Genomic DNA, 19,293 nt, shown 5'->3' with positions numbered 1-19,293 from the left:
GTATTGCTGGGCACATGAAAAAGGAGTGGGCGCTTGATCGCACCGCTGCAGCTGCCATCTTGACTTTTTTGCCCTCCCACAGATGCCTCTTCCCCACGTAATTCAGAACTGACTAATGGGAAACTGGGATTGCAATCTCATATTTTTAAGTTGCTGCACTATACTGCTGTTACTTGGTTAGAATAATAATTGGGACTCACCATGTTTGGTCCTTTAATTTATTAAATTGCAACATTCCTGGAAAGGCATTTAGGTTGATTTTTCAAAAAGGCTCTAATTAACCAGGAGATGGTGTGAAACTCTTTTTTTTAGAACCAATATCACCTCAGCTGTTGTGGCGGGAGATGCTGTTCTAAATGCGTGCTTTCTAATTCTCTCCACGTTCCTCCAAAAAAGGAAGTTGGTTTAGTTAGAGGCTGTCAGCTAAACCACACTGAGATTTATTTGGTTTTGGCTTATTTTTTGAATATAAATACCGTGCTAAATCATGGTTTGCTGAATAATAAGTCGCTGTTGGAAAAGCTGGATTTCAAAGCATATTAACTATAACTCTGGCTTACAACTCATTGGTAACCAATGATTTATGGCTTATTTTTGGCCAGCTATGGCTTATTGAACCATAGCTATGCAAATCATGGGAGTGCTGTCCTCTCACCCTCAAAGAGGCAACATGGACACAAATATGAAACATGGTGCTTTATAACAGCACAATTTGGACACAAATCCTGGTTAGTTAGTAAGCGGAACTTGTTTCCCGTAATAATCTCCTGTAGATTATTTTTAGGGTTTCAATGTTTTAATCACAGTTGTTGCTCCTTAATTAACTGTATTTGGTTTCTGTGATTTTTGACTGTATAAGGAGTCTGTATGAGGAGCCCAGAGTCATTGATGCCAGAGGTACATATATGTATGTATGTATGTATGCATATGTATATGTATACCTATACGTATACGTATACGTATATGAAGGTGGTGCCCATGTATATGTATATGTACATGTCTATGTGTATGTGTATGTGTATGTGTATGTGTATGTGTATGTGTATATATATGTATGGTATTCAGCTTTGTTCGGGTATTTTCCCACGTCATTATAGTTGTGCTTTTAAAGTTGTAGTGAGGTTTGGGCAGAATCTCATCTGCCATCAGGCTTCTGTATTGTAGCAATACACATATACATATACATATACATATATTTATACATATACATATACATCTCTCTCTCTCTCTCCAAACTAATCGGTGGGGCCTATTCTATCTGCAAGGGTCCTGCCACACAGAGGAGGGGTCTGCAAAGGGAACTGTTTGGCGGGTCTCAAAGGTCGGGTGGGGGGTGGTGGTCCCCCTCCCCTTCTGAGCTGTGGCCCCTTCGGGCCTGGGAAGCCGAGCGCCGGGAGAGCAGCTTTTTCCCACAAGCAGGGAAGGGAGCGAGGTGTGTCCCCGGGCGAAGTTTGCGCGCGGCAGCGGCGGAGGCGGCGGCGGCGGGGGGTGTTGCGAGGCGGTGCAGGCGGGAGCGCGCGGGCCGCGGGAGCGCCAAGCTTCCCTACCTGGAGTTTGCAGGTCGCCAGAGAGAGAGAGAGAGACGCGGTGCGGTTTACCTGCAGAAATACTACTCCCCCACCCCGCAACCCAGCCAGCCCGGCTTGGAACCTCCAGCCCCGCCGCTTTGCCGGGCCTGACCCCCCCCCTCGCCCCCCGCTCCTCACGACTTTGGGGCTTCTGGCTCGGCTCTGGAGGGAGGGAGCGAGGGGAGAGGAGGTCAGCATGGTTGGCACGGGCCCGCGCTGCTTGAAGGCTGCGGGGCTGCTACTTCTTCCCCTCGGGTCCACCGGAGAAGCCGCTCCTCAGAGGCTCCTCGCTGGGATTTAATCGGCCGAGGCCGCCGCCGCCGCCGCTTCCTTTGCTTCTGCCTGCCTCCCCTCCACCCTCGCAGTCCCGGCGCGCGATTTCGTTTTTATATGGCTCACCCCCCGTCTTCCTAGAACATGCACAGAAACTCCCGAAAGTGGATTTTCTACGTGTTTCTCTGCTTCGGAGTCCTCTATGTCAAATTAGGGTAAGTACTTCACACGGGGGCTCCGCGAGCCCGAATCGCGTGGGGTGTGTGTGTTTTTTTTGGGGGGGGTGGGTACGCGGAGGAAATGAATTGGGGAGCGGGGCTTTGGAAAGAGGCGAACCGCCCCGCCCCGAGTTTCCCCGAGTTTTGGTGGGAGAGGGAGAGTCGGCCCCCGGCCCCCCCGAGGAAACGGAGAGGGGTTGGGGGGTCTGAGGCGAAGGGGAGACCCATCGAGCTTCCCCAAGATAAGACTGTAAAGCAATTCTGAGGAAGGGGCCGCGAGGCGGCTGCGTTGCGCGGCTTCCTAATGCTTGACGGGAATCCTATAAAGGCTCCGTTCCCTCTGGGAGCAGCGGGGTTTGCTTTGGAAGAAAGGGGGCCTCGGGGAGAGAGAGAGAAAAAGCGCAGAGACTCGGAACGCGCCGCTTCAGAGGCTTCAGGTTTGCGCGCGATCCAGCCGCCTGGCTTCCCTTACCGCGCAAACGACAGGGGGGAAGTGGGGGGGGGGGAACCGTCCGCCTCTCAGCCACGAGGGGCTTCTTCGGAAGGAAATCGGGCTTGGAGTTCGGATCCCGTGCCGGAGCGCCCCGAGGGCAGGACCGAGAAAGCGGGCAATGTGTGTGTGTGTGTGTGTGGGGGGAATCGCGGCTTCAGAGCAAGCCGGGCTAGTCGGCGGCGTCTTTGGCCTTCCGAGGAAACGAGCTCCGGAGCGGCTTCGGCATTTGCAAAGGGAGCCCCCTTCTCCTTTTCTAGGAAAGGAAAAGCTCTCCCCACCCACCCCCCGGTTGAAAATCAGCGGCGGCGCGTGTCGTGTGTCCCCCCCGCCCTCAAAAACAAAAACGGGGGCCCGAGAGAGAGCATTTACGGTTTAGCACCCACGGAAGGGGTCGGTATTTTGGGGGAGGGGCGGCACGGGGGGGACGGGGACGGTCCCGGTGGCTGAGCCGATCGTCCGACTGCAGGTGCGCGCCTTGGAGCTCGCAGCTCCCGTCAGGCTTCTTCCAGGCTCCGCGGGGCGCCGCTGAGCTGCTTTAGGAAACCGGGAGGTGGCGAGGGGGGGGGGGGAGGGAAATCTCCCTTACGCCCCTGCGCGACCACCACCCCAGCCCCCTTTCCCCACGAGCGCCTCCAAATCAACCTGCAGAAGCCGCGAAGGGGAGGAGACGCCCTGCTTCCTGGGGAAAAGGAGGGTGGGCGAGACCGGCCGAGCTCCAGACCGAAGGGCGCCCCTAAGTGAGCGGCCGCCCTGGGGTTCCCCCACCACCACCACGAGACCCTGCCCTGCCCCGGAGTGGAGGGCAGCCCCTGTTTTATTTTATTTTATTTTTATTTTCCTTTTGCTTCTGGCGCTCGGACCGCCGTTTGGCTCCCTCTTCCCCTTCCCCGCGCCCTCGCCAGCTGGCTCGGTGCACTCGCCTGCCCGCCTTAGTTGAATTTCCACATTCCTTTGCGGCAGCCGAGTTCCTACCTGTACAGCTTTCGAGATCTCTGCCTCTCCTCCACCCCCCACAACTCTCCCCGCAGCCCCTCTCTTTTTTTTTTTTTTGGCAGGCTGGGGATTAGGGGGGTGTCCTTCCCCGCCCCAAGTCCTGGAGACATCCAGGGAACCAGGCGGTGGCATGGGCTGTTTGACAAGGGGCGCTTCCCACCGCCCCCCCCCCCACCCCTTTCCCTGGCTGGCCTAGCTAAAAACTGCTGATAAAATGGTGTTTGCCTGCCTTATTCCAACCTCAGTCCCAAAGGGATGTGTGTGTGTGTGTGTGTGTTTCTGCAGAATAAGGTCAAAAAAGTCAGGGTGGTGGACCCGGAGGTGGAACCAAAGTGCCCTCTGAAAAGGCAAGTGGTATTGGAGGAGGGGTTTTGACAGGCATTTCAATGGTGGGGTGTGTGTGTGTCATGCTTTGATCATGTTATGGCCAACATAATCTTGGATTTGTGGACCACCTCCCCACTCCTGTGGGAACCTCTGCCTGGCTTGGAAAGCCTCCCCCCCCCCTCCTCCGTTCCTAAAAATGCCCATCGAAAACTTCCAGATTGCCAGATTGCTTCGCTTCCCACCCAGTTCTGGAGGATATAGGAGAATAAACCGAGTTGGCTCTTTGGGAGATGGAGTTACTCAATCCCGGGTTCTTTTGGCTTGGAACCAGCTGTCTTCTTCTTCTTCCTCAGTCGGGATAGAAACATGTCCTGGGAAGTTTTTTTTGTTTTTTTCCTGCTGTGTCCACCTGATGCCAACAGCCTCTGCCAAACAGAAGCCCTTTGGCGTGCAAAAAAAGTAAATTGGCTTGAGGTTTGTTGCCCTGTTTGAATCCTCAAAACAACAACAACAACAAAAATAAATCCCCAAACCTTTGTCTTACTCTTTGAACCCAAGACAAATTAAGGACCAGTTCTGGAGAACCGGTAGCGGAACTTTTGAGTAGTTCGGAGAACCGGCCAATACCACCTCTGACTGGCCCCGCCCCCATCTATTCTCTACCTCCCACTGAGTCCCAGCTGATCGGCTGGGTCTTCTTTGGTTGCCCTGCACAGGAGAACAGAGCTGGAAAGCAGGTTAATGGGGATGGGGAGGGAATAGAGGATTTTGCAGTAGCCTTCCCCTGCCCCGTCCACCAAGCCCTGCCCACAGTAAAATGTTTTGAATCCCACCACTGGTCCCCTTATCTTTGTCTCTTCTTCCCCCAGGTGTCATCCCTGGTAGGTTCTGCAGGATCTGTTGCATTCATCAGAAAGACAAAAAAACCACCACAGGGCAACACAGCCCTGCCAGCTCAGCCTCTCTGAGGGGCCAGTCACATAGCAATAGCATTTAGACTTCTATACAAGCAGTCCTTGACGTATGACCACAAATGAGCCCCACATTGCTGTTGCTAAGTGAAACATTTGTTGAGTGAATTTTGCCCAGTGTTACGGCCTTTCTTGCCACCGTCGCTAAGCAAATCGTTGCTGCTGCTCAGTTTGTAACACGGTTGTTAAGCGAATTTGGCTTTCCCATTGACTTTGCTTGTCAGATGGTTCCCCAAAGGGGACCTGGCAGATTGCAACCGTCATAAATATGTGTCAAGCTTCCAAATTTTGATCACGTGACCATGGGGATGCTGTAATGGACATAAGTGTGAAAAATGGTCGTAAGTCCCTTTTTCCAGGGCCGTTGTAACTGAACGGTCACTAAATGAACTGTCGTAAGTCGAGGGCGGCCTGTACTGCTTCACAGTGCTTTACAGCCCTCTAAGTGGTTTATAGAGTCAGCATCTCACCCCCCCCAATAATTTGGGTTGTCATTTACTGACCTCGGAAAGATGGAAGCAGTGGTGGGATTCAATTTTTTTTATTACTGGTTCTGTGGGCGTGGCTTGGTGGCCATGGCATGGTTGGTGGTGGGCGTGGCAGGGGAAGGATACTGCAAAATCCCTATTCTCTTCCCACCCCACTAACCTGCTTTCCAGCTCCATTCTCCTGTGCAGGGCAACCAAAGACCCAGCCGATCAGCTGGGACTCAATGGGAGGCAGAGAAGAGATGGGGGCAGAGCCAGTCAGAGGTAGGATTGGCCGGTTCTCCGAACTACTCAAAATTTCCGCTACCGGTTCTCCAGAACTGTTGAGAACTGGCTGAAGGCCACCTCTGGATGGAAAGCTGAGTCAACCTTGAGCCGGTCCGGATCGAACATCTTGCTGTGGGCAGAGTTAGCCTGCAATACTGCATTCTAATCACCACAGCTCTTGGTGATGCCTTTAATTCTCCTTCCATTGCACCATCATGGTTCTGCTTTTTTCACCCTTGTGACACACCCACTCCCCAATACCAACTGCCTTTTCAGAGGGCAAAACTATCACCGACCACTCATCCTAACATAGGGCTGGGTGAAGACGGGCAGCGCTTGGACCACTGTGTTTAGCCACCCGTCCAGCTGCAGCCCCACTCGCACGACACAGTCACGAAGGTGCTCTGAGCTTTTTGCCTTTTCACCCAAGCTGACCTTCAGACCAGGCTTGTAAATTCAGAGAAAGAGTGGAGGATGGAGTGGAGGTTCAAAACTTTAGTGAGCTACACCCACAGTGGCATGGAAATACTGCCAGCACCTGGAGTCAAAACAGAGCTGACAAAATTAAAACAGTAAAAAAACAAAAACAAAAAAACCCACAATTCCATAAGCACCATGTTAGCAGGAAACCTGTAATGCACCCTGTAGGGCAAGGTTTCCCAATCTTTGCAATGGTTAACTGGGGAATTTTGGGAGTTGAAGTCTATATGCCTTAATGGTTCAAGGTTGGGAAGCCCTTCTATAGTGACAACTGAGCTTCTTCTCATTTGAGCTCCGGTGTGTCCCAAAAGAATGCTAAGCACATGTTTAAAAGTCAGGTCTGGTGCTTTTTTAAAAGAGTGCTGAACCCAAGTGCATAAACCCCCAAGACGTTTTGTGGACAAATACATTTGGGAAAGACGGGTGTAAAGTTTGGAACTAACTAATGTATGATAAGAGAAATAACACCCTGCAGTAGCCTGCAGTGGTTAATAGAAGCCCGGCAGATTTTAACTGCTTAGTGTTCCATCAACCACATTATATAGGAAATATTCTAGATTGTGTCTGTCAAATAAGATCATTTATTAAGTCGTTTGCAGCATTTGTAGTTTAGTTCCCGTTTTAAAAAAATAATAATCTCAGAACGGTTTCAAATAAAATTCAAACTATCCATTACAACTGTTGATAAAAGCATATGTTGAATAATATTTAACATTTCAAATAAAATAAATAGCAAAATAATGATAGAGAGAGGAACAGCAGGAGCAAAGAAATTTTGATATAGCACAGCAGCTTTAGCCGGTGGTCATAAATCTGAAACATGTTTCTGTGTGACACTGAAAAAACAAACAAAAAAACCCATTTTGTTACATTTGTCCATTCAAAGGAAGCCTACTTGTCTGTTGCATATTCTTGGAACATTATACAGAGAGTCCTCAACTTATAACAGTTCATTTAGTGACCGGAGTCCTCAACTTATAACAGTTCATTTAGTGACCAGTCGAAAGTACATCACTGAAAAAAGTGACTTATGACAGTTTTTCACATTTGCGACCATTGTAGCATTCCCCAAGGTCATGTGATCAAAATCGCTATTGCTATTAGTTGCATTGAAAAAAGTAAGTTATGACCGATCCTTGTACTTCCAACTATTGCAGGGTCCCCACGGTCCCATCATCAAAATCTGGGTGCTTGGCAACCAGCATATATTTACAACAGTAGTAAGGTTCCAGGGTTATGGGATTCTCCCCTTTACGACTTTTCCAGCCAGCTTCTGGCCAATTCAAGCAGCCAGATTCACTTAACGACTGCAAGTTCACTTAACATCCATGGCAAAAAGGTCGTAAAGTTGTGGATGTGGCTTACTTAGTCACTGCTTTTCTTAAAATCAAAAATTCTGGTTGTAAACTGAGGACTACAGAATGCCACTGTATACAGAATGGAAGCTATCCTCTTGGCTTTGTTTAAACTCTCCCCTCCTGCACAATAGGAAATCCTTACACGGTGTGTTGACGTGGGGAAAAAAATAGGGAAAAGTCCACCAGATATAAACCCTAACTCATAAATATATCAAATTGCTCACCTGGAGCAAATCTAACACAATAGCATTTATATATTGTTATGAGAAATACAGGTAGTCCTTGACTTACAACAGTTTGTTTAATGACCGTTTGAAGTTGCAATGGCACTGAAAAAAGTGGTTTAAGACCATTTTTCACCCCCAGCATCCCCATAGTAGTGTGATTTACATTCGGATGCTTGACAACTGGTTCATAATTATGACGGTTGCAGTGTCCAGAGGTCATGTGATCTCCTTTTACGACCTTCTGACACACAGCCGGTGGGAAAGCCAAACTTAACAGCCGTATTACTAATTTAACAATTACAGTGATTCACTTAACGAAGGAAGCAAGGAAAGTTGTAAAAGTTGGGGCAAAACTCACCATAACAAATTTCCCGTTTAGCAACATAGATTCTGGGTGCGATTATGGTCGTAAGTCGAGAACCACCTGTAAATGGACCCTCCTCCTTTCCCTTTGTGTAGCTAGAGACTCACTCGATTTTTGAGTGCATTAATCATGTTTGGGAGCTTCATCACAGGAAGCTTTCAAGAAGAGACTGGACTGCCATCTGTCAGAAATGGGTGTAGGGTCTCCTGTTTGGCGGAGGGGGGTTGGACTAGATGACCTACAAGGTCCCTTCCAACTCTGTTAATCTGTAATTGGTGGTTTCTCTCTAAAAAGCTACCTGGTATGGCTTTCCTCTTTATCTGGGTAGGCGTTGTGTTTGTGTTCACATTTGTTAATGAGCACACTGAAACAAATGGTGGCTTGCGTTTGTGAATCTTCCTGTGTGAACTTTTTATTTATTTATTTATTTTGATTTGTCAATCACTTAAAAGATAACAGGTATAAGTATATACATAGTTATGAATACATGAAATGGATACATATAAGAAAAATATAAAAGAAACAATAGGACAGGGACGGTAGGCACCTTGGTGCACTTATGCACGCCCCCTACAGACCTCTTAGGAAAGGGGTGAGGTCAATAGTAGACAGTCTAAGGTGAAAGTTTTTGGGGTTTGGGGAAGAAACCACAGAGTCAGGTAGAGTATTCCAGACATTGACCACTTTGTTGCTTAAGTCGTATTTCCTGCAATCAAGTTTAGTGCGGTTAACCTTGAGTTTGTATCTATTGTTTACTCTGGTGTTGTTATGGTTGAAAACTGAAATAGGTAGGACAGGTAGGACATTGCAATGTATGATTTTATGTACCATACTTAGATCAGACCGAAGCCATCGTAGTTCTAGGTTTTCTAGGTCTAGAACTGCTTGTGATCCATGTTTGCCACCTGAGACTAACTCCCCAAACAATCCAGACCTATTTCCAGACCAGAAAATTCATGGTGGCACCCAACCATTGCTGGGGCAATTAATCAAGTAATTAAGGCTTTATTACTGAGGCTGTATCTAAAGTTACAAATATCTTTGTTGTCTGCCTCTATAGTCCCACAAGAACCCAGTACAGTTTTAAATTCCGAGTCGGAGTGAGTAACTGGGCCCAAACTTCTCTTATTCTGCTTCTCCAAGACCAAATCGTTCACATCAAATATTCCATATTCAGTCCCAAATGCATCCTTTGGTAAAGACCAGTGGCTGATGTGAAACAAGCATGGAGGTGTTTCTGTTTCTGCTTGCAAATGGTCATCACCTGGCAGCACCGATTTCCACCTTTGCTCCCCAGCGTGGCTTTTTATCCCACTTTCAGAGGCAAGAGGGGGACCGGCTCAACCCTAACTTTACTGGTATTAAACGAGAGTTTCTGCCTGTATTCCAACACTGTCCAAGATTATATCATGGTGGATAAAACCTGTTAGCCTGTTTTGCTCCTTGAGTCTTTCCACACAGACATATTTCCAGGTCATCTAACCATAGTTGGCTTGCTATATCAGCCGTGAAGATAGACTTTACACCATTGCAGCAGTGAAGGGCTGGTGAAAGGAAACAATATTTCTAGAAGAAGATATCGGCTTCTTTATCTGGTGGCCTTTGTCTATCACAGAGCTCTCCAAACTGGGAAACTTTAAGACTTGTGGACCTCAACTTCCAGAATTCTCCAGCCAGCTGGGCAATAGATTAAGACGCATCCAGAAAATCACCAGGAGTTTAGACGGTTGGAAAAGGAGCTTCCAATTCCTTTTCTCCAGATTGGGGAAAAAAAAAAAATCAAATCACACTTCCAGAAGCATTGCTTTTTTAGGTAATCAGCTTGCCTAACTATGGTCGTCCTCTGATAATTCCAGGACACTCTGAAGTTGGTTGGTCAGTTGGAAAAGTTGCAAGTGAACTCCTGAGTTTTTGCAACCATTAGTTCAGTGTTTTTTTTCCCAGATTGCTCTCCGGGGAATTCTGGGTGTTAAGCCCAGCCTTTAAAAGTCATCAAGTTTGAAAAACACTGCATTGGACTAACATTGCTTTCCTCCAGCTATATCCATAGACCAAAACAAAAACAAAACACAAACACAAAACAACAACAACTCCTGCTTGAATTCCCCTGCACGGAGCAACCCCACTCATATCTTTCAGGTTTATTATTTTGCAACCCCACCATGAAAGGAATCTCTTCTCCTGCTCTTCCTATCAAGTAACTGGCAGATGCATCTGGAAGGGGAAAGACTTGGGTTAAATCTAGGGTGGGTTAAGGTAGCTAGAAGGTTGATTTCCATTTTTTTTAGGCTAGATTCTGCAAGGGCCCGAAAGTGTATGTATTTAAAGAGCTTGAGTGAATCTTATGTCAGGTTTCCTACCCCTGGCAGCTTTAAGATCAGTGGATTTTAACTCCCAGAATTTCTCAGCCGGCAAGATGTTGAAGTCCACATGTGTGAAAATTTCTTGAGGTTGAAAAACTGGTGTGTGTGTGTATCTATCTATCTATCTATCTATCTATCTATCTATCTATCTATCTATCTATCTATCTATCTATCTACCTACCTACCTACCTACCTACCTACCTACCTACCTACCTATCTATCTATCTATCTATCTATCTATCTATCTATCTATCTATCTATCTATCTATCTATCTATCTATCTATCTTTCCTTGTTTGCTATGAACTGGGATATTTTTTTAATTTAGTTTTTTGATTTCTCCTCTATCTCTCTTGCATAGATTATATAGGTTAAAAAGACCTCTCAGCTTCTTTCGCCATTCTCTCGTTTCCAAAAATCATTTTGCCCAAAGATTTCTCTGTTTGAGTCTGTCCTCTCTGATCGGTTAAAATCCAACTTAGAAAAAATACACAACCAAAGCAATCTTAGGTGAAATGTGTCCCCACCTTTTTCTGAACGATTATCAGGAATGGGTTTTTTTTTTTTTGAGGGGGGGGTCAAAAAAGTCAAGATGGCGCCACATCTGTGCAATGACGACCCTGCCCCATTGATGGCCGGCATTCTAGCGTTACAAAGCAGAAACCTGAGATTTCAAACGCTCTAAACTCTCGCCCTCTTTTCTTGGATCGCTGGCGTTTGAAAGGTCCGGGGAGAGGGATCCTCTTGAACTTGGGGCAGAAAGAAGAACGGGATTCCGGATTTGCGCTAGTTCTGCGCATCTTTAAGGAAGCCCTGAGTTGTTGTTTTTTTTTAGTCGGTTTAGTTTGGCGTTGTGCGTTGTGAAAGCGTTGTGTTGCGTTGTGTTTCAATAGGAGCTAAGGACCGGGAAAACTTTTTTTTTTTTTTTTTAATGATGCGCCTTGGAAGGACAACTGGAGGGAAACGATTCCCTGCGATCTCTGCAGAGGGATCGGCCGCCAAGCACCTGCGGGGCGAATAGGCGAGCCCCGAACTGGAGCATCTCTTACGCTCCCAGGCGGGACCCTTCCCGGGTTGACTCCTGGCTGGCCTCTGGGCGCAGCGCCCCCCCCCCCGCTCGCCCCTTCCTCGGGGCGACCACGAAGGAGACCATTCGGCCCGGAATGCTGTATCTAAACGATTGAGCGGCACATCAGCCAACCAACACATCAAGTAAACAACCAAACATTAAAAAAAAAAAAATCTAGGGATCGGAACAATAACCGTATATTCTATACAGGTAGTTTCCTCTTGGCTGCTTGCATGAGTTTCAAGCTACTGATCCGTCTGTCCCTCCATCATCGGTCTGTCTGCCTAGCTACCGAGCTACCTTGGGTTTTGTAGGTTTAAAGTTGCGGATTTTTAATGTTTTTTAATATTTGTAAGCCACCCGGAGTCAATTGGGAGTAAGTTGGGAAGCGATATAAAAGAATAAGTAACCTCCCTCCCTCATCTCCTTCCTTCCTTCTTTCCTTCCCTCCCTCCATCTCCTCCCTTCCTTCCCTTCCTTCCCCTCTCCCTCATTTTCCTTCCTTCCTTCCCTCCCTCCCTCCCTCATTTTCCTTCCTTCCTTCCCTCCCTCCCTCCCTCATTTTTCCTTCCTTCCTTCCTTCCTTTCCCCCATCTCCTTTCTTCCTTCCCTCCCTCCCTCATTTTCCTTCCTTCCTTCCTTCCTTCCTTCCTTCCTTCCTTCCTTCCTTCCTTCCTTCCTTCCTTCCTTCCTTCCTTCCTTCCCTCCCTCATTTTCCTTCCCTCCCTCCCTCATTTTCCTTCCTCCCTCCCTCCCTCCCTCCCTCCAACTTCTCCCTATAATATTTTTTCCATTTCCATTCTTTTTAATTGTGATGAGTTGGGACCCATTACTCTCCCTCAGCCCAACCTTCCTCACAGGTTGATTACGGGTTCATGATCCCGAATCGAAAGAGGTGATATCGATCTAATTAAAAGGCGCAAGTGGTTTGCTACGACTGCCTTTCTCCGGGATAGGGTTTCAACATCGCCTGCCCACTCCCGGATCTCCTGGTGGCCTCCCACCCAGTTTGGCTTCACAAGGCAAAAGGAGCTGACACTCTCCCTTTCCCCCCGCTGGAAAACGAAGAACCCCAGCCCAAGCCGGCGCCTTCATGATATCAGAAATGCCCTCCTGGGGGGAACCAGGCAAGTAAAGATAGAAGTCCCTGGTGAGGAAAGGCAAGAGGGGAGGGGGGATTCCTTGCGCGGGCGGGGGGGGGGAGTTTTGTCCCTGGCAGATGGCGGGATCGCTCTATCTACCAAAGATGTCTGCAAAACGTCTCAGCCAGCCAGTCAGCCGCTCGGAGTCGATCCGCCTCTGAAGCACAGCTTCGTAAGAGCGCCTGTTCTTCCTACAGAAAAAAAGAAGGGAGTCCAAAGAGAGGAGACCCGGAAGAAAGCCTCGCGCTGGATCCACCGGCTGCGCCAAGCCACGATGGCCAGAGCCACGACGGCGAGGCCGTCAGCCCCGGCTCACAGAGCAGGGTTTTTCCCACGCCGGCTCAGTCGAGGAGGATCCGGCAGCAGAAAGCAAGCCCCCAGCCGAGATGCTTTTGCGCAATGCGTGGGACCAGCCAGATAAGCGACCAGGCCACCCACCTCCCTTACTCGCAAGTCAGAACGGTCCTCCGTGGGCTTTCTGCAACTCCATCCCTGTTGGCGTGGGGAGGAGACGCTCATAGCAGGGCACGCAAGAGCCTCGCTCTCTCCCTTGGCCCGTCCCTTTCCCACGTGCGTTTCCCTCTTCTTAGATTCGTTGCCCTCTTTTGAGATCCGCCGCCGCGGGCCAACGGAAGCCGCAGCCTTCTGGGTTTGGTGATCCGGGAGAGAGATCGCCAAATCCGTTCCCAAATGCTCTTTCCTTCCGTTTAAACCCAATTTCACCTGCTCCCGTGCCTTTTAACACGCCTGCTGAGATCGTTGTGGATTATAAGACAGGACGGCAAACTAGCCAGAGGAGCTGGGCTCTCCCAGCACAAAATGAAGGGTCGTGGGAATGTGCGCGAGGTAGAGGCTTGCAGGACCTCTTGGAAGGGGGACAGTTGCAAAAACGAGGCTCTCTGGGAGTGTGGGCGCTGGGGTCCCGCCAGGCAAGAGGCCCCGCGGCGGGTGGGGGCGCGCAGGTGGTGTCGCGTGGGATTTCCTCGCGTCCGCCCCCCCCGCCGTCGCTTTAGGTGAGCATCAGATTAGATTGACCTCATGCAGTCGGTAAAGACCAATCAAAGAGCTGCTCTCCCTCCCCCCCAAAAAAGGAAAGAGAGTCTGCCCGATTTGGGGCGACACAACTGCATAATTAAGCCCAAAATGGTTCTGGCTGGGGATGATGGGGGATGTATTCATCCAAGGAGTTCCGGTCTTAAGGGAGAAGCCCCATCTTTAAAAGCCTTAATAAGGAATGATTTGGTTTTAATGGGGTTGCGGCTGAGCTACCTCTTTTAGCCAACGAGGGACAAGGTGCCTCTCTTTTTTCCTCTCATTTTCCCCTCTATTTTCCCTCTATCTTTCCCCCTCTTTTTCCTTAGTTTTTGCTCTGTTTTAATTTATTTTTTCCTCTACTTTTTCTTCTATTTTTATTATTTTCCTCCCTTCCTCCTCTATTCTTCCTTATTCTTATCGTTTTTCCCCCTTCTATTTGCCTCTTGAGGTGTTTCGAAGATATCGGCCCCTTTTTGCCCACGTGTGTGCCGTTCCTCGTGTGAACGAACTTTTCGCTCCCTGCCCAACCCCACAACTCGCCTCCTTCCCCACGAAAGGAGGCAGCTAACCCGAGAGACTCCGCGCTTTCCGAAAGCCTCGGATCGCCTTCTCTTCCTTCCTTGTAGAGAAAAGCACATCCCTAAAAGAAAAGGGCAATATTTAATCGTACTTATTTACAAACCGCCCATCTCACCCAAATGCTTCTGGGCGGCTTACCATAAATGTATTAAAAGGAAATCGAAATCGTAGTGAATATCGCCTGAGCGATCCCTGGAAGAGGGAGGGGGGGGCTCATTCCGCAACCCAAACGGACTGCTCGGGCAACGAACCGAGGGGGCTCTTCTTTCCCATCCGAATTTAAACGAAACAAAATCGTGCCGTTAGGCGCGATTCATCGCTTGTGAAGCCTGATTTTCCTTGCAATCCCTTCTGAGGGACTGGAAGAAAATGCTTCGCTCGGAAGCAAAGCCCAGGAAAGACTCGCGTGTCCGTTCACACACAATGCGCAGAGCCGGACTCGGTTTCGATTTGGGCGAGTTGAGTGGAAACCCCTGGCATTACGGCTGAACGGAATCTCTGGAACCGCTTCCACCTACTACCACGTAGATACAATATATGTGATCTGCTGGATAACTAGCCTTGGATTTCCCTTTTCTCGATTCAGACAATGTGTGGGGCAGTAAAATGGCTTAAGAGGCCGGGTGGCAGAATCATCTGTCTGTCTGCCTGCCTGCCTGCCTGCCTGCCTGTCTATTATCTCTCTCTCTCTCTCTCTCTCTCCCCCCGAAATACCACTTACCCATCATCACAAAATCTCCAGAATTGTAAAGCCTACAAATTTGAACTTTGGCACATATGTTCCTCTTGGCTTCTAGGTGCTCACTAAGAAAGGATTTTTTCCAAATGACCATCAGAGCATTAGTATTTCCTATATTATTATTATTAACACGCTCTGATGCTAAGGAGTTCTACTCCCCCTCCCCACCTGAAAAGAAATCTCTTCCAAATGCAAAACACAAGCAGAGGAGTTTTTTTCAGTTTTAGTTTCACAGCACCAAGCAGCTTTAGTACAGAACAGTTGAGCTAAGCCACGCCCAGGCTCCTTGCTGTCTCCTTGCTCACACAGCAAATACTCTTTCAGTTTCCAAACAGACCTCAACTCTCACACACTGACAGGAGGCTAGCCAGATGCATACCGATGGATGATGGTAGGCAGATGCAAAATCTTTTCCCCTTATTTTCCTCCCCCAAAACTAAGCCCGACCATATAGTTTCCTAGCGAAGCAGGGGTATCCAGGTAGTATATTAACGTTCTCCTGCTTCCTAACTCTAATCCCAACCAAGATTATTAGCTGCAGTAACCGGGCGATTTAGGAGAGGAGAATACGGTGGTTTTTCACTGACTTAGTTGTGTGAACGTGGCCAGTTTTCTTTTGGGAACTAAAGCAGAGCTGCTTTTTTCGGAAGGCGCGCGATCTTCCGAACGCATCTCCCGGCCGGGGCCTGGATCGACATTTCCCCTTCCTCCGGCTGCTGCGGGGTCGTTACAGAAATAGTGCAGGCCACCGGACCATTTTCTCCACTCCAGCCTTGGCTTGTGGGAAGAGAGTTCGGAGAACTCGGCTGTGGCTGCTTGCAGGGCGAGGGCGTTTAAAACACGCGACGGGGTGCGGTGCGAACCCGCAAAATATTTAAACCCAGAACTCTTAGGAATTAAAAAATAATAATAACCCGAGGTAGAAAGAGAGACATTTGATCCAAATTCTCCCACCAGGCGTTCTTTCCCAAGACTGGTCCAATTCCAAAGTCCGACTTTATTTAAAAAGAAAAAGGGGGGGGGGGAGGTTTGCCATGTGTGAATGCCCCAAGCAAGCGCTTTCTGGGCCCGCTAGTCAGCTGCTTGCGGATGATGGGGCGCGAAGTTGAGGATCTGGGCTGCCACGGAGCGAGCTGACTGATGCCTGACTCCGGCTTCATCTCCTGGTGGAAAGCGGGCATTCCCTTTCCCACTTCGCGTTCGTGTTTTTTTTCCCCCTTTCTTTTTTTGCAAGGTCCCGGAGGGGCCATTTTGCTCAAAAGGACCCTCCCCCATCACCTGACTGAACAGTTCAGGGGAGACGCATTTTGTGCGCTGCTCACCTGCGCCAGGCAGACCCGAGCCAGACTGTCAACTTCGCCTTGCGGAGGTGGCGCTTGCAGCGAGGAGGGAAAGGGATGGGGGGTGGGTGGGGAGTAGCTTTACATAACCAGAGTTGGAAGGGACTTTGTAGATCATCTAGTCCAACCCCCTCTTCCAAGCAGGAGACCTTACACCGTTTCTGACATGTGGCCGTCCAATCTCTTCTGGAAAGTCTCAAGCGATGGGGTCTTTGATCTGTTGTGATCTGATGCGATCGGGAGATCGGCAGCTCTGCCATCAGGGGCGATTCGCCCCACGCCCCCCCCCCCTCGAATCCGTAGCTGGATTTTGCTGAACTACAGAATAGCGACCGGTTCCTCTTTCCCACGGGCGGACCTTCCCCTCTTGAAACCCCGGTTCACCCCGGAGCACTGTCAGTATGATTCTGCGGGCGGGATTGAGCCCCTGCCCGTTTGGATACGGCGCAAGGCGTTAAAGCCATCATCCAGAAACGTCCCATCCTTTTCTTCTGGGGGGGGGCATGGTTTATATAGGGAAGGCAAAAAAAAAAAAGTAAAATAAAAACGCAACGCATGCCCTGAAACACGCGAAACCCTTACTCCGCAGGGAGGATGGTTCTCCACGTTGTGTCCGATTTACACAACGCGAGGATCCTGCGCGGGGGAAGAAAAGAAGCCACGTTTGCGCAACTTGGAAAAGTTTGCTTAGGAGTTGGCCGGGTTTGCCCGTTTGCAGGAGTCGCCCAGCCCCTTCCCTGCATTTAGGGTTCAGTCAGAGGCAGAAACTGGGGCGGGGGGAAGGGACGACCCAACAGATCGGGCGTGTTTGGCATCCACGCCACAGGCTCCCCGCAGGGTCCGCGCGACCCCTCGATGGGGTTCGCCCGTCTTCGATGGGGCGGGAGGGCGGAGGGGCGCGCGACAGCGGCTCGCCCAATGAAAGCCGCGGCCCAGAGAGAGAGAGAGAGAGAGAGAGGAGAGAGAGAGAGAGAGAGAGAGAGAAAGAGGGCGAGCGGCGGGAGCGCGCGCACGGGCTCGCGCCGCCACTCTGCCCTCCGTTTTGCTTTGGCTGCCCCTCCGGGCGGGAGAAGCCAGGCAGCCGCGCGCCTCCCGCAGCCCCCGCTGCCAGATGCCGCAGGCGGCGGCGGGGGCCCGGCAGTTCCCGGCCAGGCCCTAGAGGCGGCCCCGCCAGCAGCCGACCTGCCTGCCTGCCTGCCTGCCTTGCGCCGTTGCTCCTCGGCCGCCTTCCCGGAGGAGGAGGAGGAGGAGGAGGAAGAGGAGGACCTGGAGCCCGCCGGCGGGGCGCCCCGGCCCGAGGAAGACTCCGCCGGCACCCGGCCGCCCCACCATGCTCCTGCTCTCCCCTCGCCGCCGCCACCACCGCCGCCGCCGCCTCTTCCTCGCCGTCTATTACCCGCAGCTCTTCCTCCTCTTGACCAGCGGCAGCTACTTGTGAGTCGGCGGCGCGCCTGTCGGTTGGGGGGGGGGGCTGGAAGGGGGGGGGAATTGGGGTAAAAGGGGAACCCACCGCTTCATCCAGATCGGGCATGTGAGGAGGAGAGGGAGCGGGACGGAGGCAGGTGGACGGGGCTCCCCTTCTAGAGGGGCTACAGCGGGAGCGGCGTGCGGGCAGGTGATGCTTTCCCCCTTCCCGCTTGAGCAGGGGGGTTGGACTAGATGATCTCCAAGATCTCTTCCAACCCTGTTATTCTATGTTCTCTGTACAGCCCCCCTCCCTGTGCCTCAATTTCCCCTCCCTCCCCCAGTTCCCACCGTCGGCAGAGAGGGGGTCCCGGCCAGCAGGTGTCCCCGAGCGGAGGCACCGGGTTCCGAGCCCTTGAAGGGCCCTTTCCGTGGGACCCGGGGCTCGCCTGCCGTCCCTCTCCACCAAGTAGGCGCGGCCACCAGGGTTTGGAGCATCGGGGCCTTTGCCGGCCGGCTCCTCGCCTCTGCTAGCCTCGGGACGGTGTTGCCCGCGTGCGCAGGTGGAGGCCGGCTTGGCCTCGGCCAACGGGAGGCTCCAGAGTCGGGCCGGGGACCCCTCTGGAAAGGAGGGGAGGCGCTCCGGGTTGAAACGGGTTGTCCCGGGTTGCCTCGGGGAAATGCGGGAAACCCGCGAAGTTTCCTGACGCGGCTTTCGCGTGTCCCGCAACCCGGTTCTTGCTTGAGTCCATTGGCTGCATTCGCGCAACCCTGCATTCGCGGGGGAGGCGAAATCCTAGATTCGCAGGGAGGCCAAACCGTGGGGTGGGTTGTTTTATTTATTTTTTACCCGCCTTAGCAGGTGGCAAGGATTCATCCCGCCTCACCTGGTTCCGCGGGTTGTGTGAACGGCACAAGGGAACCGTGAGCAGCAAAGGATCGGCTTGGCAACCCCGCGCGGAGAGGTCTGGCCAGCAACGAAACGGCCACGAACCCTGCGCGGGACGTCGGCCCATCCAGATTACCCCCACCCCCAACACACACACACACACACACACACACACACACACACACACACACACACACACACACACACACACACCCTCGGGCACTTCTCCGGTGAACCGAGGTGGAAGAGGCGCACCTCCGCGAGGGAATTTCGCGAGCGCGGGTGGGTGGGTGGGGGTTCCTCGCGGGGCTTCCTTCGCGGCTGAGTTTCGCGGAGGGTTCGCAGCGTCGGCCGTTCTCTTCTCTCATCGCTTTCTCCAGCTCGAATCCACCCGCCTCGCGTCTTTTTTCCAGAGGCCCGGCCTCTTTCTCCTCCTAAATGAAACGCATATGCCTCGGAGCGAGGAGCTGGCTTCGAGAGTCCCGCGCCGGGTTCGCGCCGGGTAGCGGGCTCCTTGCAAATCGGCGCTTAACGCTGCCAGAGCTCCCTGCTCTTCCCCCAGTGGTGGGGGCTTCTGGTAGGAATTGGGGAGAGGGATATTACATTAATCTGGAAAGGGAGCCTTCCCTGTCCGTCCCCCCCCCACTCCTCCTCAAGATAACCCTGCCCGTATTTTCTTGAAAAACTGGAAGGAAATTGCTATCCTT

General features: G+C 51.0%; 1 protein-coding gene across 2 annotated transcripts in view; it reads left to right on the top strand.

The window, feature by feature from the left end:
• Positions 1-1,558: 1,558 nt before the first annotated feature.
• WNT7B (Wnt family member 7B) overlaps positions 1,559-19,293 on the top strand; it is a 145,391-nt gene continuing 127,656 nt past the window's right edge. Inside the window, exon 1 of one of the 2 annotated variants that reach the window (XM_026702426.2) lies at positions 1,559-2,056. In XM_026702426.2, the coding sequence (XP_026558211.1) occupies positions 1,986-2,056 (71 nt within the window). In that variant the 5' untranslated portion in view covers positions 1,559-1,985. Of the gene's footprint in view, positions 2,057-17,580; positions 17,728-19,293 lie in introns of those variants that run through there. The other variant, XM_087934218.1, reaches the window with a different exon arrangement.

The sequence above is a fragment of the Pseudonaja textilis genome, chromosome 5 (genome assembly GCF_049901715.1).
Source record: "Pseudonaja textilis isolate UNSWEBS1 chromosome 5, rPseTex1.2, whole genome shotgun sequence".
Lineage (NCBI taxonomy): Eukaryota > Metazoa > Chordata > Lepidosauria > Squamata > Elapidae > Pseudonaja > Pseudonaja textilis.
Note: the sequence above shows the minus strand (reverse complement) of the source record. Positions and strands in the feature narration are given on the sequence as shown.